At 38.4% G+C, this 13,920-nt stretch overlaps 2 protein-coding genes across 3 annotated transcripts in view; both read right to left on the reverse strand.

Moving 5' to 3' along the window:
• Positions 1-8,589, reverse strand: part of LOC143918003 (uncharacterized) — a 41,748-nt gene extending 33,159 nt beyond the window's left edge. Inside the window, exon 1 of the mRNA XM_077439649.1 lies at positions 832-8,589. Coding sequence (XP_077295775.1) covers positions 1,949-7,210 — 5,262 coding nt within the window. The 5' untranslated portion in view covers positions 7,211-8,589 and the 3' untranslated portion in view covers positions 832-1,948. The remainder of the gene's footprint in view (positions 1-831) is intronic.
• Positions 8,480-13,920, reverse strand: part of LOC143918004 (uncharacterized) — a 167,295-nt gene continuing 161,854 nt past the window's right edge. For both annotated transcript variants that reach the window (XM_077439651.1, XM_077439650.1), the window contains one exon: positions 8,480-8,614. The gene's annotated coding sequence lies outside the window, so the exon portion shown is untranslated. The remainder of the gene's footprint in view (positions 8,615-13,920) is intronic.

Consider the following 13,920-nt stretch of genomic DNA (forward strand, 5'->3'; position numbering starts at 1 on the left):
AACCATCACCGAAATCAAAGAATTGGACATTGCGAAAATATCCACAAAACGTGCTTACCTCACAATACCTAACCCAACCTCACCTTACCATCACCGAAGTCAGAGAATTCGACATTGCCAAAATATCCACGAAAAGTTCTTATCCTACCAAACCTCACCCATCTGAACCTAACCATCACCGAAATCAAAGAATTAGACATTGCGAAAATATCCACAAAACGTGCTTACCTCACAATACCTAACCCAACCTAACTTAACCATCACCGAAGTCAGAGAATTCGACATTTCCAAAATATCCACAAAAAGTTCTTATCCTACCAAACCTCACACATCTGAACCTAACCATCACCGAAATCAAAGAATTGGACATTGCCAAAGAATCCACAAAACGTGCTTACCTCACAATACCTAACCCAACCTAACCTAACCATCACCGAAGTCAGAGAATTCGACATTGCCAAAATATCCACAAAAAGTTCTTATCCTACCAAACCACACTCATCTGAACCTAACCATCACCGAAATCAAAGAATTGGACATTGCGAAAATATCCACAAAACGTGCTTCCTTACAATACCTAAACCAACCTAACCTAACCATCACCGAAGTCAGAGAATTCGACATTGCCAAAATATCCACAAAAAGTTCTTATCCTACCAAACCACACTCATCTGAACCTAACTGGAAAAGACTTCGATAATGGTTTGATGTAGTTTATTGAAATGTAAAATTTGCACGTGGTGGTTCAGCGGAGCGTACGGAACACAAGTTGTCCGTACGCCGTCTGCTCGAACTCTGTCGACCGTCGCGTATTTCCGCTTGGGCCGACACTAATGCCAACTCGTCAATAATGCCAATCGACAATCAGTTAATAAGACTGTTTGCCACACGTCATTACAAAAGTCGGAACATAGTCCCACATAGGAAAACTGTTGAACAATACAGTTATTCTACAGAGTTACAGCATTACTGACGAGTCGTTTACAATAAATCATAGCTCTTAAAATAATTAAATAGAGGGTGAATAATGAAACCTTTGCCTCATCCAGTGTGAGGATAAAATCAATTTATTGGTTCAGTAATATTTCAACTTATAGGTATACCTCTGGTGAATGTTATTTCTATTTACATCAAAATTTTTGAAATCTCCTTTGAAGCTGTGAATAAGCATTACAAGATAAGTTTACTTTAAAGAAGAGAGAGTGGACTGTATATGGTTTAAAACTTAAGCATTCCTCATCTTGATGTTAACTTAGACAATACAATGTTGACACTGTTACAGTTGTCAAGACAGATCAGCTATTACCGATCAACTAAACTTGATTAGTGAGTGTAATGCTCCTAAGTTAACTTGATTTCATCAACAAGTAGCACAAACATTGCTAAATTAAAAGTAAATTGGAAAGTCATTCATTCATTCCTACAAGCAGGAAATGAAGGCGAACTATGATTATAGATGTCTCTACGTTAAACATCGAAATGTTCAGTATTATAATATTTACTTATTCTATGATTCACATAAATACTATAAACAGTAAGAGTTAACTTATGTTTTCATAACAAGAAACATAAGACCTGCGGATGACTCCCGGCAGGTTATAATTAAGTAGACATGAAATAATTTAAGATGCTCCATTAAGTGTGGCTTGGAGACTAACATTAACAAATCATGAATCTAATTTTAACTGTCAAATTTGAACAGTTTATTTTAAACTCGGATATAATCCTTCCGAGTGATGACATGAGACAAGTCTTATATTATAAAGACAAAATGATTAGATTAAATTCGGAGATATATACTGCCGAATGTTAAAATGAAAATAGCTTAAATTATACACACAACACAATTAAAGTGAATTACGGAGTACTACTATTAACATTGAATGATTTAAACTCATGATTACATCTAATAAGTAATATGAGTTGGGGGTAGTGTCTTCGGGTTAAACTAAGCTACCGAAGTTGACGGAATTGAAGCTGCTGTTTCTCCTCCCTCTTGCTGATCTTCCTTCCTGTCAAGTGGTCCTTGTGGTAGAATCGGCAATGGCGCCACTAGATGACTGGACCGACGAAACTCTCCGCTGGCAGTAAAGACGTCGACGACTCGAACTCTGCCATCTGGTCCGGGATACAATTTAGTGACTCGACCCAAGACCCATCGGGTTGGCAGCATGTGTTCCTCCTTTAACAGGACCATTTGACCCACACTCAGATTGTTGCTCGAGTCCTTCTTCCATTTGTGTCGTAACTGCAAAGAATGTAAATATTCCGCCGACCAACGTTTCCAAAATGCTGCTGTGGTCAATTGTATCTGAAGCAGATTGGCATGGACATTAGTGTTATATTTAACCTCCATTGGAAGAGCGAGTAAGGATCTGCCAATTAAGAAATGTCCAGGTGTGAGGGGTAAAAGGTCTAGTGGATCCGAAGACAAGGGACTAAGAGGACGGGAATTCATGCAAGCTTCTATTTGAGTCAATACCGTACAAAATGATTCGAAATTTAAGGTGGTGGCCTTTAACACCTTGTTTAAATGAATCTTCATGGATTTAACCGCTGCTTCCCACAGCCCTCCCATGTGAGGCGCCCTTGGCGGGTTAAACTTCCAACGAATCCCTTCGGAGGCTACATACCGTAGTAGCTTCTCCTCATGAGGACGTTCGTAAATTAATTTTACTAAATTAACGAGTTCACGACTTGCACCGACAAAATTAGTAGCATTGTCGGAATATATCGTATTGGGCCTGCCACGTCTGGCTACGAATCTTCTTAAACAATTTAAGAAATTTGAACTCGTTAAGTCTCCGACAAGTTCCAAGTGAACTGCCTTACTGGAAAAACACACAAAGACACAAACGTAACCCTTAATTATCTTAGAATTCTTATTGCAACCACTCTTCACAGGAAAAGGTCCTGCGAAATCTATCCCCACATGACTGAAAGGAAAATTCGCAGTGGTACGTTCAAGCGGGAGTAATCCCATTAATCTATTGTGTGACAGTGGTTTATTTCTGAAACAAATGACACATGAACGCACCACTCCTTTGACAGTATTATGTCCGGCCAATGGCCAATAGGTCTGCCGCAATAACGACAGTAAGGCTTGAGTACCCAAGTGAATATATTTCAAGTGCGCATCTCGGACAATCATGTGTGTAAGTTTATGCTTATTTGACAAGATAATGGGTGACGTTGATAGAGTTGTTCCCAGAGGAAGTCTACTTCCAACACAAATTAAATTCTCGTGGAATAGAGGGGACAATTTAGCTAATTTACTGCTACTGGGAATTGGATGTCCCTTGCTCAGCAAACGATATTCCAATGGAAATGATTCCATTTGCGATAACCTTATCAAATTATTTAAAGCATCTTTTAATTCTAAAGCGGACGGTTCGTTATTTTCTTTAACGTTTAATTGTTTATTCCTTAGTGGCCGACGAACATATGATAAAACTCGAAGGAGTCTTGGAAGATGAGAATGTTTATCTATCCAATTATTTTCCCTCACAAGGGTAGCGTTAGTGACTACCCTTCTCTCTGGAAGATCTATTGTGATCTCAGGAGGTCTTCGAGGCCATCGTGATTCGTCTAATTTCAACCAACTAGGGCCGTCCCACCATAACGAATTATGATTTAATTCTGATGGTTGAGTCCCTCGAGAAATTAAATCTGCTGGATTGTCTGTAGAGGAGACATGGTACCACTCAATGGGTTGAGATATTGATTGGATTTCGGCCACTCGATTGGCAACGAAGGTGGTCCATTTACATGACTCTCCTCTAATCCAATGCAATGCGACGGTTGAATCCGTCCAATAATATTTTTCATTAATATGAATTGTTAATTGGTCTATTGTTGACTTCATTAACTTTGATAATAACATAGCGGAGCACAGCTCTAAACGCGGAATAGTTACAAAACTGAGCGGAGCGACTCTCGAACGAGAACACACAAGATGACATTTGGAATTTCCCAATTGATCAGTACATTTTACATAAATACAAGCACCATAAGCTTTCTCGGATGCGTCACAAAATCCGTGTGCCTGTATATTAATGGCATTATTTAGTATTATCAATCTAGGAATTTTATAAAGTTTCATGACTGTATTGGATAATTGGCAATCTTTCCATTTTTTGAAGATTGTCTGAGGAATGAATTCATCCCAACCAATGGTTTGTTGCCAGACAGATTGCATTAATATCTTATAATTAATTAACAATGGAGATAATAGTCCTAATGGGTCGAAGATCTGACTAATTACTGATAAAAAGTTTCTTTTTGTTATATTTTCAATCTCGACTTCGGTTTGAACCTTAAATACAAAAACGTCTTCCCGCGGTTTCCAAAATAAACCTAAAGTTTTGTGTGATTCGTTAGAGAAGTTAAAATCTGAACAATCGTCAGCCTTAACATCCGTGATTATATCGGAGTTGTTCGATGTCCATTTGCTTAAGGGCATACCGGCTGATAATAATATGGTTTCCAGTTGAACCTTTAATAATTTACCAGCTTCAATAGTATTAGTTCCCGTGAGCAAATCATCAACATAAAAATCACGTTCGATCACTTTACTAGCGATGGGATATTTGTTTCTATTCTCCTCTGCTAACTGATTTAGACATCTAGTAGCTAAAAATGGGGCTGAAGCAGTTCCGAATGTTACTGTATTAAGTTTGTAATGCTTGAATTTACTCTGGGGATCTGTTCGCCAAATGATTCGTTGTACATTTTTATTTTTCTCTGCTATTTGAATCTGTCGGTACATCTGCTTAATATCCGCAGTAATCACGTATTTATGGAGTCGAAAGTTGAGTAGTAAACTTAACAAATCTGATTGGACACTAGGTCCCACCATCAAAATATTATTTAGTGAGATATTGGACGTTGTCTTTGCGGACGCATCAAAAACTACACGATATTTAGTGGTAAGGCTAGACTCCTTAACCACGACGTGATGAGGTAAATAACAATGAACCTCATGTGCCTCCGGAGGTTCACACTCTGACATGTGTCCTAAATTTATGTACTCTTCTAAAACTTTATTGTATTCCATTTTTAAATTATTATTGGCTAAAAAACGTCTTTCCAAAGTTTTGTGTCTTTTCTCCGCAATGTGCAATGAACTTCCTAATACTACCGGGGAATTTTTATATGGTAAAGCTACACAAAATCTACCGTTTTTATCTCGTGATGTGTGTGCTTGGAAATGTTCCTCACACCTTTTCTCCTCAAGAGATTGATGTTTTACAATAGGAACCTGTTCTATCATCCAAAAGTTTTGAATGTGATTGTCTAATTGACTTAAGCCTATGTGGCTCTTCCCTGGAGCATTATTTACTTCGGGATATGGACCAACTATTGTCCATCCGAATTCGGTATCCTTTAAGATAGGCATACCTTTTCCTAACTGGATGGTTCCTGCTTTCATAGCATGAACGCAAATCTCGGCGCCGAGCAATAAATCGATTGGCGTCGGTTTATTCCAAAGGGGATCTGATAACTTGATTCCCGCTGGTATTGAAATTAACTGTTGATCCAGTTTCACAGTTGGAATTTCGCCAGTAATTTCTGGTAATACCAAACACAACACTTTGGTTGAGTAATTAGTGGTTGAAGACCTTATGGTCACCTTGGTGATGTGACGAATGCTACTTTCTTGATTAGCGATACCTACAATTTTTTGAGAGATTTTCTCTAATTTGAAGTTATTCTTCTTAGCGAAAGATGTGGTAACATAGTTGACTTGTGAGCCGGAATCTAATAATGTGCGACCCTTAACGACCGTTCCATTGGACGTTATAATGTCTACTTGTACCGTCGGTAAAATTATCTCCCTTTGAGAGAAATGAGTAGAATGAGCATTAATTGACTTCCTTCCCGTATTATTGGAACTAAATGTATCGTCCTGATGCAACAAAGTGTGATGGTTTTGTTTGCACCTTAAGCAATTATAGTTAGACTTGCAATTTGTTATCTTATGCGATGAATTTAAACATTTAAAACACATGTTATTAGATTTAACGAATTCATTTCTTTCCATACTGGATTTTGCTTTGAATTTATCACATTTGCCTATGAAATGATTATTTCGACAGAATGCGCATGCGTTTACCTTACTTGATGGGTTTTTGTTCGCGACATGAGTTCTCCTGATTCGTTGACGGTTATGAGGGAATTCTTTCACCGTAATTACCGATGCAGTAGATTGTAATACGTTACATCTATTCTGCAGAAACGTTTCTAACTTCTCGTACGGTGGCATTTCTCTGTCAACCAGAGATGTTTCCCAGTCCTTTAATAAACTAAATGGTAATTTCCTTAGAACTAAACATGTTACCCATGGATCTAAAATTTCTCTCGCGTAACCCAACGATTCAATGTTTTTAATACACACTGTTACCTGATTCAATAGATTTCTCAATTCGATATGTGATTCTCTTGTGATTAATTTTAAGTCACAAAGTGAGTTAATCCTAGTTTTGAGATTAAGTCTTGGTAAATTATATTGCTTGTCTAAAATACTCCAAGCTATTTCGTAATTGTCTGAGCTAATATCTAAACCTGATACAGCTGCCAAAGCGGGACCGCGTAATGATTGATGCAAATATAGTAATTTCGTGACATTCGAATATTCCGTTTTGTTTCCTATTATATTCTTAAAAGCTTGTTGAAACGATTGCCATTCAGATGGATCTCCCTGAAATGTGGGAATGGTTAACGTCGGTAACTTATCTCTAGCAAATTTAATTGTTGCTTGCTCTACCTTCAGTTTACAATCTTGAATGGATTGTCTCTCTAATGCTGCTTTAAGATTTTGAATTGTCATTGTGATTATGTAGAACTCTTCGTCTATTTGATCCGCCTGCTCTATATCTGTGATGTTGTCTAAATACTCATAATGGAGTTTTTGGAGATAGTCGTATGCTTTTTCAATAAATTGATACTGTCCTTCATTTATTTCGGAGATTCTGTCTATTTTCTCCTGTAGTCTTTTAAACGCGCCCGAATACCTTAATTCTATTGACGTCATTGTAACTTCTACTTTATTTTCTTTCGCTAATGTTTTTATCGATTGAGTCTGACTTCGAGTCTGATGTATTCTAGAGCTTGACCTGTCTCTAATAGGTTCTACGTCCCTAGTTGGATTTCGACCTTTATGCGACTGGGAAGTCGAAGCTTCTATTACCTCGTTTTCAGCACTTGACATTTGTTTCAGAAAGTTGCACTATTTCGTCTCATAAATACAGTTATTCTCTACTATAGCTGTCAATTGAACTATTCGTAGAGATAAGGTAATAATATTCAATGATTAACCGTGAATCTTAATATTCTACTTTAACTATTATCACCAGAATCTATCCAACATATTTTGGAAGAAATAACAACCCTAAATTGGTGGGTGCTTGATTTAAACCACTTTGGGGCTACAAGTCTTGTGATTTATTTTAAATCACCACTGTTTCATCACACATTATGAAACAAAGAGATCTACCGATGTATGAATATGCCGGTATGTACTTGATTTAATCCACTTTGGGGCTACAAGTGTAATTCCACATTTATCGTGGAAGGGGGGGGGGGGGAGGGTGTTTCTACACACATTAAGAAACAAAGATCTACCGATATGAATATACCGGTATGTACTTGGTTTAAGCCACTTTGGGGCTACAAGTATAATTCCACATTTATCGTGGAAGGGGGGGGGGGGAGGGTGTTTCTACACACATTAAGAAACAAAGATCTACCGCTATGAATATACCGGTATGTACTTGGTTTAAGCCACTTTGGGGCTACAAGTATAATTCCACATTTATCGTGGAAGGGGGGGGGGGGGAGGGTGTTTCTACACACATTAAGAAACAAAGATCTACCGATATGAATATACCGGTATGTACTTGATTTAATCCACTTTGGGGCTACAAGTATAATTCTCCACGTGCTTTGCTAATTTTACACTACATCTGATTTTACACTTTTAATACGAAATTCGATGCGACCGATGAAACATTCCTTCGTAGCGCGATATTATTTTATACAATCGCGTTAATTAATTGTTATACTTTAAAACATATTTTAAAACTGACCTACCCACATGATTGCCTTTTGAACAGATTGCCTGAGATTGAATACATTCACTTACTTGAATATCCTTTACGATGTTTATGTGATCGTTCCGATAATTTTGGATTACCTCTGTGTCCCATGCGTCTTTGTAGGTTATGTTTTTATTTATATATTTTCTGCGTCAATCACGCGGTCATGTACCTCTGTACATCAATCAATATATTGCTGAAATAGAAGCAAACATGTTATTAGTATTGGAAAGGTATGGATAGTAACAAAGGAACGATACCGATTTCTTAATTGACATCCATTTTTTCTCGACCACGTTTTTTCCTATTGGTTTGTCCGTTTGGTGTTGTGGCCTAGGTTACTGGTGTCCGGTTCGAAGTGACCATCATGGAAAAGAATTCGATAATGGTTTGATGTAGTTTATTGAAATGTAAAATTTGCACGTGGTGGGCCAGCGGAGCGTACGGAACACAAGCTGTCCGTACGCCGTCTACTCGGTGACTCTGTCGACCGTCGCGTATTTCCGCTTGGGCCGACACTAATGCCAACTCGTCAATAATGCCAATCGACAATCAGTTAATAAGACTGTTTGCCACACGTCATTACAAAAGTCGGAACAAGTTCTTATCCTACCAAACCTCACCCATCTGAACCTAACTATCACCGAAATCAAAGAATTTGACATTGCGAAAAAATCCACAAAACGTGCCTACCTCACAATACCTAACCCAACCTAACCTAACCATCACCGAAGTTAGAAAATTCGACATAGCCAAAATATCCACAAAAAGTTCTTATCCTACCAAACCTCACCCATCTGAACCTAACCATCACCGAAATCAAAGAATTGGACATTGCGAAAATATCCACAAAACGTGCTTACCTCACAATACCTAACCCAACCTCACCTTACCATCACCGAAGTCAGAAAATTCGACATTGCCAAAATATCCACGAAAAGTTCTTATCCTACCAAACCTCACCCATCTGAACCTAACCATCACCGAAATCAAAGAATTGGACATTGCGAAAATATCCACAAAACGTGCTTACCTCACAATACCTAACCCAACCTCACCTTACCATCACCGAAGTCAGAGAATTCGACATTGCCAAAATATCCATGAAAAGTTCTTATCCTACCAAACCTCACCCATCTGAACCTTACCATCACCGAAATCAAAGAATTGGACATTGCGAAAATATCCACAAAACGTGCTTACTTCACAATACCTAACCCAACCTAACCTAACCATTACCGGAGTCAGAGAATTCGACATTCCCAAAATATCCACAAAAAGTTCTTATCCTACCAAACCTCACCCATCTGAACCTAACCATCACCGAAATCAAAGAATTTGACATTGCGAAAATATCCACAAAACGTGCCTTCCTCACAATACCTAACCCAACCTAACCTAACCATCACCGAAGTTAGAAAATTCGACATTGCCAAAATATCCACAAAAAGTTCTTATCCTACCAAACCTCACCCATCTGAACCTAACCATCACCGAAATCAAAAAATTGGACATTGCGAAAATATCCACAAAACGTGCTTACCTCACAATACCTAACCCAACCTCACCTTACCATCACCGAAGTCAGAGAATTCGACATTGCCAAAATATCCACGAAAAGTTCTTATCCTACCAAACCTCACCCATCTGAACCTAACCATCACCGAAATCAAAGAATTGGACATTGCGAAAATATCCACAAAACGTGCTTACTTCACAATACCTAACCCAACCTAACCTAACCATCACCGAAGTCAGAGAATTCGACATTGCCAAAATATCCACAAAAAGTTCTTATCCTACCAAACCACACTCATCTGAACCTAACCATTACCGAAATCAAAGAATTGGACATTGCGAAAATATCCACAAAACGTGCTTACTTCACAATACCTTACCCAACCTAACCTAACCATTACCGAAGTCAGAGAATTCGACATTCCCAAAATATCCACAAAAAAATCTTATCCTACCAAACCTCACCCATCTGAACCTAAACATCACCGAAATCAAAGAATTTGACATTGCGAAAATATCCACAAAACTAGCCTTCCTCACAATACCTAACACAACCTAACCTAACCATCACCGAAGTTAGAAAATTCGACATTGCCAAAATATCCACAAAAAGTTCTTATCCTACCAAACCTCACCCATCTGAACCTAACCATCACCAAAATCAAAGAATTGGACATTGCGAAAATATCCACAAAACGTGCTTACCTCACAATACCTAACCCAACCTCACCTTACCATCACCGAAGTCAGAGAATTCGACATTGCCAAAATATCCACGAAAAGTTCTTATCCTACCAAACCTCACCCATCTGAACCTAACCATCACCGAAATCAAAGAATTGGACATTGCGAAAATATCCACAAAACGTGCTTACCTCACAATACCTAACCCAACCTAACCTAACCATCACCGAAGTCAGAGAATTCGACATTTCAAAATATCCACAAAAAGTTCTTATCCTACCAAACCACACTCATCTGAACCTAACCATTACCGAAATCAAAGAATTGGACATTGCGAAAATATCCACAAAACGTGCTTACCTCACAATACCTAACCCAACCTCACCTTACCATCACCGAAGTCAGAGAATTCGACATTGCCAAAATATCCACGAAAAGTTCTTATCCTACCAAACCTCACCCATCTGAACCTAACCATCACCGAAATCAAAGAATTGGACATTGCGAAAATATCCACAAAACGTGCTTACCTCACAATACCTAACCCAACCTAACCTAACCATCACCGAAGTCAGAGAATTCGACATTTCCAAAATATCCACAAAAAGTTCTTATCCTACCAAACCTCACCCATCTGAACCTAACCATCACCGAAATCAAAAAATTGGACATTGCCAAAATATCCACAAAACGTGTTAACCTCACAATACCTAACCCAACCTCACCTAACCATTACCGAAGTCAGAGAATTCGAAATTGCCAAAATATCCACAAAAAAATCTTATCCTACCAAACCACACTCATCTGAACCTAACCATCACCGAAATCAAAAAATTTGACATTGCAAAAATATCCACAAAACGTGCTTCCCTCACAATACCTAACCCAATTTAATCTAACCATCACCGAAGTCAGAGAATTCGACATTGCCAAAATATCCACGAAAAGTTCTTATCCTACCAAACCTCACCCATCTGAACCTAACCATCACCGAAATCAAAGAATTGGACATTGATAAAATATCCACAAAACGTGCTTCCCTCACAATACCTAACCCAACCTAACCTAACCATCACTTAAGTCAGAGAATTCGACATTGCCAAAATATCCACAAAAAATTCTTATCCTACCAAACCACACTCATCTGAACCTAACCATTACCGAAATCAAAGAATTGGACATTGCAAAAATATCCACAAAACGTGCTTACTTCACAATACCTAACCCAACCTAACCTAACCATTACCGAAGTCAGAGAATTCGACATTCCCAAAATATCCACAAAAAGTTCTTATCCTACCAAACCTCACCCATCTGAACCTAACCATCACCGAAATCAAAGAATTTGACATTGCGAAAATATCCACAAAACGTGCCTACCTCACAATACCTAACCCAACCTAACCTAACCATCACCGAAGTTAGAAAATTCGACATTGCCAAAATATCCACAAAAAGTTCTTATCCTACCAAACCTCACCCATCTGAACCTAACCATCACCGAAATCAAAGAATTGGACATTGCGAAAATATCCACAAAACGTGCTTACCTCACAATACCTAACCCAACCTAACCTAACCATCACCGAAGTCAGAGAATTCGACATTGCCAAAATATCCACAAAAAGTTCTTATCCTACCAAACCACACTCATCTGAACCTAACCATCACCGAAATCAAAGAATTGGACATTGCGAAAATATCCACAAAACGTGCTTCCTTACAATACCTAAACCAACCTAACCTAACCATCACTGAAGTCAGAGAATTCGACATTGCCAAAATATCCACAAAAAGTTCTTATCCTACCAAACCACACTCATCTGAACCTAACCATTACCGAAATCAAAGAATTGGACAATGCGAAAATATCCACAAAACATGCTTACTTCACAATACCTAACCCAACCTAACCTAACCATTACCGAAGTCAGAGAATTCGACATTCCCAAAATATCCACAAAAATATCTTATCCTACCAAACCTCACCCATCTGAACCTAACCATCACCGAAATCAAAGAATTTGACATTGCGAAAATATCCACAAAACGTGCCTTCCTCACAATACCTAACCCAACCTAACCTAACCATCACCGAAGTTAGAAAATTCGACATTGCCAAAATATCCACAAAAAGTTCTTATCCTACCAAACCTCACCCATCTGAACCTAACCATCACCGAAATCAAAGAATTGGACATTGCCAAAATATCCACAAAACGTGCTAACCTCACAATACCTAACCCAACCTCACCTTAACATTACCGAAGTCAGAGAATTCGAAATTGCCAAAATATCCACAAAAAGTTCTTATCCTACCAAACCACACTCATCTGAACCTAACCATCACCGAAATCAAAGAATTTGACATTGCAAAAATATCCACAAAACGTGCTTCCCTCACAATACCTAACCCAACCTAACCTAGCCATCACCGAAGTCAGAGAATTCGACATTGCCAAAATATCCACGAAAAGTTCTTATCCTACCAAACCTCACCCATCTGAACCTAACCATCACCGAAATCAAAGAATTGGACATTGATAAAATATCCACAAAACGTGCTTCCCTCACAATACCTAACCCAACCTAACCTAACCATCACTTAAGTCAGAGAATTCGACATTGCCAAAATATCCACAAAAAATTCTTATCCTACCAAACCACACTCATCTGAACCTAACCATTACCGAAATCAAAGAATTGGACATTGCAAAAATATTCACAAAACGTGCTTACTTCACAATACCTAACCCAACCTAACCTAACCATTACCGAAGTCAGAGAATTCGACATTCCCAAAATATCCACAAAAAGTTCTTATCCTACCAAACCTCACCCATCTGAACCTAACCATCACCGAAATCAAAGAATTTGACATTGCGAAAATATCCACAAAACGTGCCTACCTCACAATACCTAACCCAACCTAACCTAACCATCACCGAAGTTAGAAAATTCGACATTGCCAAAATATCCACAAAAAGTTCTTATCCTACCAAACCTCACCCATCTGAACCTAACCATCACCGAAATCAAAGAATTGGACATTGCCAAAGAATCCACAAAACGTGCTTACCTCACAATACCTAACCCAACCTAACCTAACCATCACCGAAGTCAGAGAATTCGACATTGCCAAAATATCCACAAAAAGTTCTTATCCTACCAATCCACACTCATCTGAACCTAACCATCACCGAAATCAACGAATTGGACATTGCGAAAATATCCACAAAACGTGCTTACTTCACAATACCTAACCCAACCTAACCTAACCATTACCGAAGTCAGAGAATTCGACATTCCCAAAATATCCACAAAAAGTTCTTATCTTACCAAACCTCACCCATCTGAACCTAACCATCACCGAAATCAAAGAATTTGACATTGCGAAAATATCCACAAAACGTGCCTTCCTCACAATACCTAACCCAACCTAACCTAACCATCACCGAAGTTAGAAAATTCGACATTGCCAAAATATCCACAAAAAGTTCTTATCCTACCAATCCTCACCCATCTGAACCTAACCATCACCGAAATCAAAAAATTGGACATTGCGAAAATATCCACAAAACGTGCTTACCTCACAATACCTAACCCAACCTCACCTTACCAT

This window comes from Arctopsyche grandis, chromosome 10, assembly GCF_051622035.1.
Source record: "Arctopsyche grandis isolate Sample6627 chromosome 10, ASM5162203v2, whole genome shotgun sequence".
In the NCBI taxonomy this organism is placed as follows: domain Eukaryota; kingdom Metazoa; phylum Arthropoda; class Insecta; order Trichoptera; family Hydropsychidae; genus Arctopsyche; species Arctopsyche grandis.